The sequence below is a fragment of the Schistocerca piceifrons genome, chromosome 2, assembly GCF_021461385.2.
Source record: "Schistocerca piceifrons isolate TAMUIC-IGC-003096 chromosome 2, iqSchPice1.1, whole genome shotgun sequence".
NCBI classification, from domain to species: domain Eukaryota; kingdom Metazoa; phylum Arthropoda; class Insecta; order Orthoptera; family Acrididae; genus Schistocerca; species Schistocerca piceifrons.
In genome coordinates, this window is record NC_060139.1 from 795,748,871 (window position 1) to 795,763,848 (window position 14,978).

General features: G+C 35.5%; 1 protein-coding gene across 1 annotated transcript in view; it reads left to right on the plus strand.

The window, feature by feature from the left end:
• Positions 1-14,978, plus strand: part of LOC124777437 (transmembrane protein KIAA1109 homolog) — a 527,366-nt gene that overhangs the window by 211,645 nt on the left and 300,743 nt on the right. The window contains exons 33-40 of the mRNA XM_047252842.1: positions 165-209; positions 956-1,132; positions 2,779-2,899; positions 3,009-3,261; positions 5,954-6,097; positions 6,705-6,909; positions 9,066-9,247; positions 10,738-10,990. Of these exons, the coding sequence (XP_047108798.1) occupies positions 165-209; positions 956-1,132; positions 2,779-2,899; positions 3,009-3,261; positions 5,954-6,097; positions 6,705-6,909; positions 9,066-9,247; positions 10,738-10,990 (1,380 nt within the window). The remainder of the gene's footprint in view (positions 1-164; positions 210-955; positions 1,133-2,778; positions 2,900-3,008; positions 3,262-5,953; positions 6,098-6,704; positions 6,910-9,065; positions 9,248-10,737; positions 10,991-14,978) is intronic.

Genomic DNA, 14,978 nt, shown 5'->3' on the forward strand with positions numbered 1-14,978 from the left:
CGTGGTGTAGCAATTTTAATGGCCAGTAGTGTACTTTAAAATGCAGTGTGCTTAAGTTTGTTTACTGCTGTTTTTGTGACACCATATATAATTGTTTCTTGGAATACTGCATGATCCATTTCATTGCATAGTGATTATCACTGGATGCTGTCAATTTATTACAGATGCTGATAGGTTGCATCCTGTAATGGGCAAGAACATCTGTGCAGGTATTTTCCATCATGTTTTATGTTTATGCCTAACATGCTTGTATTGCTCTGAATGTATGCTGAACAGATTGTGAGACATGCAGTGTATGGTTCATGGCCTAATTACATAACTAGTTTACTTCTTACTGTTCATCTGCTCTTTGCATTAAACTTAATTTTTAACGTGCTTTTAATAAAAAATTGTCGACTTCCAATGGAAATGGTAACTGATTGACTGTATTAACTTTCCATCAAAGATTTGAAAGTTTTTTTAACCAACTACATAACAAAAGTTGCAACAAAGTTGTTACTTTGAATGTAATTTCACTAAATGTGACTCCTAAAAAAGGAAGGAACAGTACCTGAGGCGCTAAAGAGAGCAGAAAGTGTGAACTTCCAAATACGTTACACAGTTGTCTTCAGAAATTTGTAGCCAAGGATGACAGTAGCAGATAACTCATGTTGGATTTATAGGACAGACTGTTTATCATTTTCATGTATAAAGTCCAAAAATGGGAAAACAAGTTAACACAAGATACTTTATTTGCAAATTGTGGGGAATTTTACTTTTCTGACCTGCTAAACATGAAAGCACTTAACAAAATCTGTGTACGTTCATCCATAATTTATTTTAAATGAAGCACTTATGTGGAATAAATCCTTTTTCTCCCTCTCTCTGACACTCATTTTTCCAGCTGGTGTTCTCACATAAGTTTGTCAGTGAACATTATGTTGATACATTATATGGCTTTTATTTATGTTTGCAGGTAGTAAGTATACACCAAAATTTGAAACTTTGACAGAAGGATTTACATCTCTTAAAATGGTGGGTCGTCCAAATGAACATGGTTCCCCTCCTCCACAAAGTGGCAAAACACCAACTCATCCATACACCTGGGACAGTAGCACATTTATGGGTTCAGAAGCAGATGATTTGGAGAGTGGTGAGTATATTATGTTGTTTCTTGGGATTAATGCAACAGTATGATAGATAATTGAAATGAAGCAAATACACCTGAATGTTTGCACCTGTGCTGATGATTTTTGAAATTTTACTGGATTTAGAGATACAGTAATCCAGCTATTTTTGAGTAATTTTCCTTGAGACTAAGTTGTGTATACACATACATCTGCTTGAAAGAGATGAGAAATTCTGAATGGTTTGTGAGAATATTCCTGTGTAGGATTACTGAAGCTCCAGTATAGATTCTTGTCCATAAATTTCAGTTTTCTCCATCACTTACTTTTAGCAAAATAAAATAATCATCTAGGTATTGAGGTGGAAACTCACGTCAGAGTTCATCAAACTGTTACATCATGAATCTTCAAAGGTCTCTCTGCAGTACAATTTGTGGAAGAATATGCCATGGGTAATTCTTCCATGACATTGCAATGTTCTTACTGTTCCATGGAAATCTGAGTTTTAGCAATTTTGTGAACTACAAGAAAGACACATGATGGTGCAACATATTTTGAGTACCTGAATAATCTGATTAGTATATTTCATCCATCATCACCAAAGAAATATAAATTCCTGCAATGTGAGGACACATGTTGTCTTTTACAGTAACAAGTAAGGCGTGTGTGTCAGTGATGGTTGTCTCATTTGCGAGAGTCAGTCATTTATAATATTTTTCATTTTTGTGCACTGTTCCTCATTGCTCCATTTCATTGATAAGTTAGAAAATTATAATACTCATACAGAATTTTCTTGCATCCATAGTTACAGAAATTTTAAAGTAATCTCTGCAGTTTCATTTGTATTTATTCAACAAGACCATGACCAACTTTTCCTGCCAGCCTTTTCCAACTGACAAGTGATTTACATCCTAGCAAATTCACAAATAAAACAGAATATTCCATTATTTAGTGAAATATTTAGGTATTTATATCTTGGTGTCAGTCATAAAAAACCTAATCCACAGCTAAGCATTACAGTAATACTTGAAGCACAAGCATTATTCTCCAACATGTTTTAATGTGTCCATGTAGTTTTTATCAAATTGAAGTTGTATATTCTGAATAATGTCAGTGCATTTTCCAGGATAGCAGCACATTCGACATGACAGAAGAGTTTTTGATAAATGAATACCCAGCATTCATATGAACTATTTCTAATAAGTTTGGAAAAAGTTTTGTGTTCAATCACACATCAGATGAAAATAGATAATGTTCTTCGAGCACTTTTTATCTGAGACAACACAAAACAACACTAGGTTTTATGTTATTTCATAAAATGTTTGAAATGAAGCCATAACAGAAATTTCCAGTATTGGGCATTTGTAATATTGTGGTTCGGAAAAATCATAGCAGAAGAAGGGAATAGCTCAGGGTCTAATACACACAATGTTAGGCAAGATAATATTAATGTAATAAGAGGAATGAAATTCTGAGATCACAGTTAAGAGAGTCATTTGTTTGTCAACATCATCTTCCTAGTGGATCCTGCAGACAGTTCCACTCAAATAAGAATTCCATGGTCACACTCCCATCATATAATGTAATATTATATCATAAACTTTCCTTTAAAATATTACTCAGTTATTAACCTCTATAAGAGTTTACATTTAACATGGGAAAAAAATTACAGGTTGTGAAGAAGAACTGTTAACTCTTCAACATGAGTATGGCAATCGAACGACCGTTATACTGAAGCTGAAGGGGGATGTTGACATTATGCTAACACCACTTGTCCTAGAATCTCTGCAGAGGTAAGTTCCCATAATTTATTCTCACATTTTCTCTATAATATTGTGATCACTGAGACATTACAGTTCTTTATGAAGGTTTTACTGTTTAATTACTTTATGTATCTTTCAGATTCACTGATGCACTGACTCCAACGCTTTCATCTCTTCATCCTTTAACAGTATTAAATCATTTGCATTCTGAGTGCATAGGAAGAGTAGAGGCTGCAAATGTTTTGAATCGTGATGGGTACTTCAGCCAACATTTGCAAGCGAGCAGCAAACGGAGCACGGCAGAACGACCTGCTGGTGTCACTCCTCATGCAAAAAATGTGTATGAAGAATGCATTTCTACTCAGGCACAGGGCACTCTTATCCTACCAAAGGTAATGATTGTAGGTGGTGACTATAGAATACACATTGTGGAAACTACCAGTGTGTTATTTTTTCTAATAGTTAAAATACTTTGTTTAACACTACGTAAATATTTGCCGTGATAACCAAATCCTCTTCAAGTATCCTGCTGTTAGAAAACGTTGATAAAGTGTACAGTAATCTTTAAAAAAAATCCAGTTTCTGAGACTACAAAAACTTTGTGTGTGTGTTGTTGATTCTTTATCTCAGCCAATGCTCACATCACCTAATACTGTTGTCTGTGAAATGTTGAACTACACAGAAGATTAGACTTGAGTCATTAAAAGTGATATAGTAATTTCAGTTCTTCTAGTCACTTGGTAACAATTCTGAGTCTTCTGTGTACCTTGTAGCTTATTCACATCTGTTACAAACAACTTTTTTTTATTTTAGCAGTGTGTATGTCAGCATAATTTTTGATATACAATGAGTTTACTGGCTTATCAGCTACTCTATTTTTAACCACATCAGCTGATATGTTACCATTGTGGGCTTGTTGCATACTGGTGACAACATTTCTATCATTTTCTAAACATTGTTTAATTTGATAAGTAATTTTCCTTCTGTTATCAGCTTTATAATGAGTAAAATGAAGTCTTTGATGGCCTCAGTTTTGTTGTGTTAATCTTAATGTTTTAATATCGTACAAATAGTATGTTCTTGTTATTTTATTTTTTCTGTCAAGTTCATTTATGGGTATTGAAATATGTTTCTCTCCAAGTTGTATTTGAACATGGATTTTCACGATGTTGGACATTGTCTGACAGTGCTTAGGTAACTCCTTCAGTGGCTATCCTACTACCGATATAATTCTCACATGCCTTTCAATTTGCGGTGAACTTGCAAACCTCTCTCCATGCGCGCGCGTGCCCACACACACACACACACACACACACACACACACACACACACACACACACACAGTGCTAACTTGTCATAGCTGTATAATTTTTGAAGGGCTTGCGGTTTATGTCTTAAATATGAATTAAGAGTGATGCTGCCCCATACATGAATAGAAAAGAAGTCACCTTATGAGAGGTTCTTTTGTACTGCTGTGCGTTTTTCATTTCTGCCTCCCCCCCCCTCCCCCAACTATCTCTTACCCAGTTACAGTCTACCCTACCAATCTGCCTGAATGCTGCTGCTCCCGTTTTCTCTTCTCTTCTCTCCTCTCCTCTTCATGATGGAACATTTCCAAGACTTGGACAGCTTATGTCCCTCGTGGTGATTATGGTTTAACTTCATAGTTAACTGAGAATGAGGGGTTCTATTAGTCTTACATAGTATTGTAAATGACATATCATTTCAGTCATTAAGAATAAAATTTCATTAAGTAAGGTTATTATAAGGCTGTGCCAGATTACATGTCCATCTTTGTCAGACTAGACCTGCATGTGTATGAAAGTCTGTACCTGTGAATTATGTTTTCTGTTTTGAAACTGTAATATCATAACTTATCCTATACCCTTGTAAAATTTATCCACAAAAGATTAAAATTGCTACTACTACCACCACCACCACCACCACCACCACCACCACATTTTCCTGTGGATCGCATTCAGTACCACTTCGTTCACTGCTGAATAAATTGTTATTTAACATTATACTGCATCAATGTTAACAGTTGAAAATCATGTGTTTTAAATTGTTTATGTAAACATAACATTGTGATTAATGGTAAGGATTTGTTCATGTGCATGAACTTCCTGAAGGAATTTTTAAAGTAATTTTGCAGGTACCGGAAGTACTGAAATTTCTTCAGTTGTATAGTTTAAGGTTCCTTCCAACAGATGGAGCTGAAATCTAAAAAAAAAATCAATGTTTTTGATACATACTTCATTTTTTTGCTCATCGTTTAAAATCTTGCTAAGCAAGTTAAGCTATGGTTTTGTGAATATTCTAATTATTCAGTAAATACATAATATATTTTGCCTTTTCTTCATTGTGTAGAGTTGTGAGCTTATTGGCATGGTAGTGACATCTTGTAAATATGAGAGTGCTCTGAAATTTGATGGTTTTGGGTTAAGTGGAATGGCTCTTATCTTTTCTGTGTCAAAAATCATATTTGGTAACTGTATTCTTAATGAGCATTTGAAATTTGCCTTTTGAATCATAATTTATTGGCTTGATGTTATTCTGTTGTACCATTCCTTTGATTGTGCCACCAGTCATAACATTGGTAGAGCCTGAAGATGATCATAATTAGTATGAAAAAGAAATAAGGAAATTCTAAATAGCTTCTGCAGTACATAGAAAAGTCTTGTCTTCCATAAGCTAACGCAATAAATACCATTAAAATGGCTTGTTACAGTTTGGTCTCTATTTTTCTGTTATCATTTTGAAAAAAAAATAAAGATTTACAGTATTCTCCAATCAGACAGGGTATTATCTATTACGTAATAAATGAAATTGTGGAGCGGAGTAATATCTGACAACACTCCAGCTATTATTCTGCGTAGTAAATATAGTATTCTGTATTTTTTTTTAGTATTATAGCTGCATTTTAAACACACTGTTTTTGTTAATGCCCTATTGCTTTTCGCCACATGAAATAATAATGCATACAGTAGTATGAAAGTAGTTTTTATTGTGAAATGAATAAATTTTGAAGCTATATTATGTACTTGTTATACCTGTATTCTAACAACTTTAAATTTGTTTCAGGTCAATATTACTTTGCTTCAAGCATCTGTTGTTGAGGAAATTATTTCATTTTCAGCTCTCGATAATTTACGTGACTTGACATGTGTATCACTGTTTGCGGTCTGCTTTGACAGCATTACTACAAGATTTCATTGTGGGAAACAGGTATGTTTATCAAATAGCCCATTCACTGTACTAGGTTTGACTTACACAGCATAATTGCTGATTTGTGTGAAAAAATGAATGGGACCTTGTTTAAATACATAAATTACTTATAGACAAAGTAATTGGTGAAGAAGCTTAAGTTTAAATAACTCTTATAACATAGTCTTCAGGAGTTTAAGGTAAGGGCATACCAAGTCTAGTAATACCATGCCTAGTAAACCTGTGCAGTGATCAAACCAGCCTTCTAGTTGAGGACAGCTTTACCTTTAGTTTTCAGATGGCAACTTTTATTGTTAACTATTTTCTTGTAAATCATCACCTAGTTTCTGCCTCTAAGTACATCAGTTTTTCATGTTTTCATTTTCTTATGAATCTTTTTTACTCCCTTACAACTTTGTTTCGTTTCACTATGTGATTGCTGTAGTTTTAATATTCATTCTTTTTTAATGAATCTGAAAGCAAGATTCTGTTCACCCTACCTCTCTTTTAGTTATTGACAGTTGCTTGTTTTGTTTTATGTAATTGAATAATAAATTAGGCAACCTGAGAAAATGAAACTTCTGTTCTAGAATAATGTCACTTGATTTAAAGTGATTTATCTTTATAGGCACGAGAGATGGTTCAGACATTCCAACGACCCTCTGTTCTGCCAAGTGGACAGAAGAAAGTGAGTGGCATCAGCAAGATGAATAAAGCCCTCTTCCCAGGTCATTCGACACCTGGCACTGCAACAGATATTCTGGGAGGAGATCCAGTTTATATAGAAACATCAGAGACTCAGCAGGAAGAACTCATTGTAACACTTTCAATAGGTTAGTAAAGTGAGTCATTTCCCATAGCATGTTGCTACATGTACGGTAAAGGGCCACTCTGGGAAAGCAGAACATAAAAAAGCTGTAATTTTTTACATTTTCTTGTTAACATTTACATTTTTCTGTTGCTAACCTTTGTTCAAGGAAAGTGAAAATTGTTTGAATAATTGTTTTGTGTTTCCAGCTAAAAATACACTCAGGATGTTGTTTGCAATGCCAATCAATTGCAGTGAGAAAACCTCAATATTCATATCAGTCTATATCCACTCCGGAATCTGTTCAAAAAAGGAATATTATGGACTACCATCCCATTGATCACTAGGTCACTAGAATGTGGCATTTTGTAAATAGCTGAATGTCTCATTAATATCTTACGACTCGGGGATTTCTTAGATAAATTATTATTTATATTGAGGGGAGACATGCACATTCAGTATATAATACAAACTACATCAGGTAATCAGATTCTCTCCAACTACAATTTGAAAATCTTAGCCACTAAGGCTAAAGTAATTACTGTCTTGGGGAGCTATCCAAATTCAGTCAAAAATTGTCATCAATTGAATAACATTAAAGCCTACGCCACATATTTATTATCTTGGATATAAATAAAATATAAAATGAAATTAATGCTGATGATCATGCTGTTTAGTACACTAAATCAGGCAAAAATATAATTAACGAGAAAACAGCTACCATAAAATATGCAATATAACCACAAGAATTCATAAATGGAAAGTAAGAAATGACTTTCAAATGAAATTCTACAATGGATAACAATCGGTGGAGAAGAATATTGGTTAAGAGTGCTTAGGTACAAAAAAAGAGACCTTAAAAAGTAAGAAAGAAAGAAAGAAATGCGGTTCTTTGATTTGGTAAAAGCTTACACAAAGATAGACAAAAGTCAAAATGATGGTATGTGAAGAGAACTTGGCACAGGAGAGTGGAATCGTTACAATTAAAAATGTCACAGCTTTGTGCAAAAGTGAAAATTGTGGTTATGATTGACCACATATTATTGTTTATTCATAAATAGTAAAAATTGTCTGTTGTTTGATGTACTTATTTGTTAGGAAACTATTCATTTTGAAGTTATATTCTTTATGTATAGGGATAGGGAAAAGTTGTTAATTTCAATGGTTTTTTTTCTGTCACTTTATTTTTCGTCTAAGTTTTTTATTTCTGTCCTGTTTCATTGTTCCCAACAATTTGTTGAAAATGAAAATGTTTACAACAGGACTAACATGAGATTGACCCTCTTTTCGGATAGTTATGGTTTTTATTCACCACAGAGTCTGTTTTATTCAATTTTGCCATTAAGTTTGCATTGCAGACTTTACTTGAGGTTTTGCAAAAATGCTTGCAGTCTTAAATTCTCGCACAAACAACTCCTCTACATTTTTAATGAACAGTGCTTCGCATAACACTAGACAGTGAATATGTGCTTTTTTATCATTAGCACCACTTTGTGTTACGTTCAAAGGGTCACTCACTCACTCCTCTCACTCCCTCCAACGAAATGACACAGCAAAGTACTCTGGACGCAGCATATGAGAGATGTACATTTGCAAACATGTGACAGCAACCAAATGAAGTATGGAAATCAGGGCTCCCAGCATTTTCTGTGGTAGGTCCATTAATGAGGACCAATTCTGCATCAACCATGTAAGTATTTTCCAGGCCAATTTTATTTTTCCTGCCCTGAACTTATTGATATCATCATCCCTTCTACAGTATCAGAAAAAGAAACATTTGCATTAATTACAAATCATGAAAGGTGCCTTATCTGTGAGTCAGCATCTCCATTATATGGTGAGTAGCTATCTATCCTTTTCATAATATTATAATTATTCCATCCTGGATTTTCCATTATTTAAACATTTGCATTAAATCTTTTAAATCTATGAGGGGCACTCAATAAATAATGCCTCACATCTGGTTTATTTCGTGAAAGTTAGCTAGATTAATATGTTATCTATCTTCCTTTGTTACACATCTTTTCACCAATTGTCCCAATAATTTATTGTTATTTTGCTACACCCTGTCTTGCAATTGATTTCATATTCTATATTGACCCCTGATGAAACAGAATAGACAGAAACCTTTTGTGCCTCTAACCACTTTTCTCCATCCTGTTAATCTCTATTCTTTTGTAGGAAAGATACATACACAGCTACGCAGGCTGAAAAATGAGAGCTCCATTCTGAAGGATGCAGTAATTACAGCTATACCAAGTCAGTACTCCCGTGTGTTATTTACATGTGCGAAGATTACATCTCCTCTTCGACCTGTTGATTTCTACAGCCATCACTTCTCAGCAGAATCAACAGCAGATACTGTGAGTAAATATTGCAAATCTGTGAAGCAGAGCACCTTAAACAAAGCAAATTTCAGCTGGTGAAGTCTTTTAGAAACTGTAATGTGTGAAAGAATAGGAAGGGTTGGGCTAATCAGAATCTGAACTTGTGAAGAAAACATAAGCAGAATACGGATTATATCCGTATGAAACAATTGAGCAGGTGAGATTCAGTGATTGAGCTGCATTACATCAGATTTAAGAAAACAGACAGCTAGTTAGCAAATGATAATCTTGGCAAAGAAGCTAAGTGTTGGCAGGAAATGCATTAAATCATCATTACAAATATTACGACACATAATAAAGTATACATTTCACTCTTTCCTTATTATCTGCCAATGTAGATAAAAATCTTGTTTCCCAAAAAATTAAGTATGAAAACATCTGCTACACATGATATTGCGTAGATTCCTAGTGTTGAAGTCATCTGTTTCATCTCATTAGGTGTACTTATAAACAGTGCTTAAATGGAAGTATGTGCTTATACTCTCCGAAATGGCAACTGAAGCAGAGCATAATTGTGGATGGGTTGTAGCTTTACTGATATGAATTTTGCCTTGCAAGTCTCATGGCATTTGTTATTCAATTGTCTTATTGTCTTTACAAGATTTGGCAAACAGTGTTAAGTAACATACACAGTACTGCAGAAATTATTTCTTGATCTCATCATATTTATTGACATTAAGTTCTATATAGGTGATCAACTTTGTAAAATGCAGAAAGCTCAATATTTTATAACATATCAGTAAGCTACACCAGTTAACAAAAGTTTCACAAAGTTCACTTGTGGCAAAGACTAACATATTACTTCACACAGCTCTAATGAACCAACATAGTAACTGTACGAGTTGAAATCCTATCCTCAACTGATTGACACACTTTAACTGTCCCATCAACCTTTGTAAGTGACTCATATTTACAGACTCACATATTACAGTAATTACAGATTGGTAAAATACAGGATTATTACATTTTACTTGTTTACATAAGAAAGAAACAATAAAACAGAAAAGCAAATGTGTTTAACCAAAAGCTGCATAACAAGAAAATAATAAAATAATAGGTACTACTTCATGGGAAACAAGTTTTAAAGTGCTTGGGGATTCCTAAAATTTCCCAAGAATTTCCAGGAAGTGAAAGTTTGCTAAATTGAATAATCATCAAACTAACATGTTATTTAAGTGGTAGTGTACATTTTCAGATACAGAAAAATCATGGCTACTAAACTATAAGAATGGATTTTGGAACGAAATACATTTTTAGATAGGAATATTCTGGAACATGAAATTTTAATCTTGCTATTTTTCAAGGTTTGCTAATGTTGGGTTTTGTTTTGAACAGTCCTCCTTTGTTCTTGAAACTCATTGGAGTGAGTATAGACAAACGAGTTTTCAGGTTACAGGGAAATGTGAGTTTTATTGTATACAAACATCCTTATTGTAAGATGACTATAAAAGAGTTGTACTTCACAGGGCCGCCCCAGTACAACTTCAAGCAACACTGAGGAAATAAGCACTGCAAATGAAGACAAACTTGGGTTTATTATGTTTGAGTGTGGTCTCGAAGGTGTCTCTCTGAAAGTAATAAAGAGGGCACTTTTTGAAAAAGGAGAAAATGGCAGAGATCAAGCAACAGCACAGGGAGAGACGGATACAGTTGGCAATGAATCTTCCAAGTCAAAAGATGATGTAGAATCCAACGAGAAGAGTACAGCAAATGTCACAGGTAAAATGCAAATTTATGCAGTTATTCAGAAGTGAAGTTGTCCAGAAGTGATTGAAGTTTCTGTAACCTGGCTTTAATGATATCAGTACTTATTTGCAGAAGCTACACTTATTTTGCGTTGTGTGATGAATAATAAAGTATTTGAAACAATGAATAACTCAGTTATACAGCATTAATGTTACTGTGCGTGCATGTGTGTGTGTGTGTAGGGGGGATAACTATTTTAAAACATTAGCACTTTAATTGTGCATGCATTTATTGTGATATATCTTAGAGCTGGCTCAAGTGCCATTCATGAAAAAATAAAAGTTTTTACCATATATATATTTTTAAGGTTCTGTTTGGTTTCTATTACTAATCCAGCAGACATCAAGTTTTGATCTATCATGGATGTGGTGTGAGAAATGCAGTGGATCTTATTATTCCTGGATCAACAGCTCTGTGTTATCTTTTTGCTATTTAAGTGGAATATTGATTAGTTACTGAAGGTAACCAACAAACATGTTTTCATCCAGTGGATTTCAGATATCATCAAAAACAGCTCCCTATGAACTCCTTTGTTCGTATCTTTGGTTCTATCAACTTAGTGGTTGTTTAGTTAAGAAGCAAGTGTTTCCTCTGCCAAATACATAAGTTTGAACTGCAGAGTGATCATGTAGGTGTAGAGCTAGTCACACACAATGTACACTTCACAAGACGCTTGCTGGCCCTTTTTGTTAGACTGTGAACAAACCTTTGCCTATCTCACTCTTGTGGATACCTTCAGAATTTTTTACAAAATACCTTGTAGACTCTCCCAGCAAAGCACATATGCCTCTCATAAATGACAGGTGTACTCAGAAGATCTCTGTCACACACGATCAAAAAATTCCATTCTGTGGTTGTCATGGACTTTGATTCTTCACACTGTGAGTGTGTGAAGATTTAGTGAAAGAAACAGTTTTTGAACAGCTGACGTTTCTGCTTAATATTTTGTGATTTTGTACTTTGGTACTCCATGAGGCAGAACTAGTACTTTATTGATGTGAGGTGTCCATGTTACATATTTCAGATAATACTGTAATTTGGTTAGCTTACCTAGGCTTGAATTTGGTGAACCTGGGGTATCAGCACAAGAAGTCCTATTGTTTGATAACATCCTGGTATTCTTCAGCAACAGTGAGTCTGTGATATGCATACAGGGATTCTGGCTTAACTGCCTAGATTATGATTATGATAGAAACCTCTGTAATAGAAAATCCTGTGTTTGAAGCCTTGCTTCATCATTATCGTGGATGGACCTCTGTTGATGTGATAACAACCAGTTTCTGGAGGAACTCTCGTATCTCAAGTCTCTTAGGCTTGCTTAAGCATGCAGGGTCTTTTGTTTTTCTTGTTTCTGTTCGCTAGCATTGTAGAATTTGTTTGTCCATTCAAGTAGACTCTCCATATTCCATCTTTAAAACTTCTAATTGGATGATTGTACCCAGCTTATAGCGACTTCAGAAATTGTATCCTTTTAGAGAAAATGGATGAGGGTTACTTCTCAGAAATTCTGTCTCTATTTAACTAAGTGAATAATTATATGTAAAAACAAAGATGAGGTGACTTACCGAACGAAAACGCTGGCAGGTCGATAGACACACAAACAAACACAAACATACACACAAAATTCTAGCTTTCGCAACAAACTGTTGCCTCATCAGGAAAGAGGGAAGGAGAGGGGAAGACGAAAGGAAGTGGGTTTTAAGGGAGAGGGTAAGGAGTCATTCCAATCCCGGGAGCGGAAAGATTTACCTTAGGGGGAAAAAAGGACAGGTATACACTCGCACACACGCACACATCCATCCACACATACAGACACAAGCAGACATGTGTCTGCTTGTGTCTGTATGTGTGGATGGATATGTGCGTGTGTATACCTGTCCTTTTTTCCCCCCTAAGGTAAATTTTTCCGCTCCTGGGATTGGAATGCCTCCTTACCTTCTCCCCTAAAACCCACTTCCTTTCGTCTTCCCCTCTCCTTCCCTCTTTCCTGATGAGGCAACAGTTTGTTGCGAAAGCTAGAATTTTGTGTGTATGTTTGTGTTTGTTTGTGTGTCTATCGACCTGCCAGCGCTTTCGTTCGGTAAGTCACCTCATCTTTGTTTTTATATATAATTTTTCCCACGTGGAATGTTTCCTTCTATTATATTAACTAAGTGAATAGGTTGACCTTAACCATTTAAAGACTCCTGAAGTGGCAGTTTCGTTATTGGGACTGTAAATGTCCAACAACCTGCAGTTTCCAAATTTCTGTAAAACTGCACAACAGTTTTCATTCAGACAATGGTCAAAACTGCTATTGATAGTAAGGATTTCTTGTCTGCATGGCTGTCTGCTGGCGTCAATGATATACACTGCCTTACAAAAAAGGTGAAGCAGACAGAAGGGGAGGAGAAAATGAAATGAAATTTTTTGGGTTGAGATGGTATGTGATCTCAACTTCAGTGACCAGAAAATCGAGTCATAATTACAAAGAACGTGGCAGAATGAGCCAACTTATCAGCTTGACATAGCAACTCCTCTGGCCAGAATTCATTCACTAATAAGGTTGGGGAGGATGTCATAAAGCTGTCATATCTTCTCTTGAGGCTGGGAAAAGATCTGGGGATCTTACTGACTATGGGGGAACCTGAAACACCCTGCAGACATTTCATAGAGACATACGTCATGTGTGAATGAACATTTTATTGTTGAAAAATGGCACCATATGAGAGGTAACACACCAGGACGAAGGATGTCCGTGATGTAGCGGTGTGCCATCAGAATTCCATCAGTCACTACCAGTCATGACTTAAGTCATACATGATGACTTTCCACATCATTACACCAGGAGTAACTCTGCTGTGCCTTCTCCAAAACATTGGAAGTATAGGAGATCTCCTCAAGTTGCTGCCATACTCGCCAACAGTGGTTATCCAGGATAGTGCAGAACTGCAATACATCACTGAACACAATACAACGCCATTCATGAGCTTGAATAATAATAATAATAATAATAATTGAAACCAACAGCTGTGTTGTAATCCAGTGTCATTTATTCAAAACATGCTACCAATTTCGACACTAAAAAGCATCATCTTCAGGCTCCAATTATACTGTCATCAGTGTACAAACCACACTGACAAAAGCCAACTGAGTCTTGAAATTTAAACAGTGCAACTTATTAAGCATGTTATGCTAGCATGTGCAGTGAGTGCAGCAGGGCCAAAATCAACTGATTCCATATTGTCACAGCAGTAACAATCCCACCAATTGTCAGACTTGTCATCTGTTGTTTGTAGACTCCATTGGTCTTTGTCAGTCTGGTTCATTTGTTGGTGACAGATTATGCTTGAGGCCTGAAGGTGCCTCTTTTTGACGTTGAAACTGCTAGCATGTTTTGAATAAACAATGTACCTCATGTTCAGCTGCTGTCCTCAATGGATTACCAGTAACCATTTGTGAGCATTCTGTGCTTCCCAGACAGGGCACCAGTTCAAAGATTGCTGTTAGTATTGTGATATTAACAGTAGCTTATGCTTGGGACCGAAATTTCCTAGTCTGGGTGCTGCTAGTCTCTGATCGATGGTGTGGATAACATAGAATGTTACAGTGAAACCATCTAGTCTTCAGCATTCTTATGTAGCGCCACATTTCAAAAGCTTCTATTCTCCTCTTTTTTAAACTATTTACTGTCCATATTTCACTTCCATACAGGACTACACTCCACACAAATACTTTCAGAAAAGTCTTCCTGACACTTACATCTATACTCCATGTTAAATTTCTCTTCCTCAGAATCGCTTACCTAGCCATTGCTAGTGTACATTTTATATCTTCCCTACTTCGACCATCATCAGTCATTTTGCTCCCCAAATAGCAAAACTCATCTACTACTTTAAAAGTCTCATTTCCTAATCTGATTCCCTCAGTGCCACCTGATTTAATTCGGCTCCATTCCAGTACCGTCATTTTGCTTTTGTTG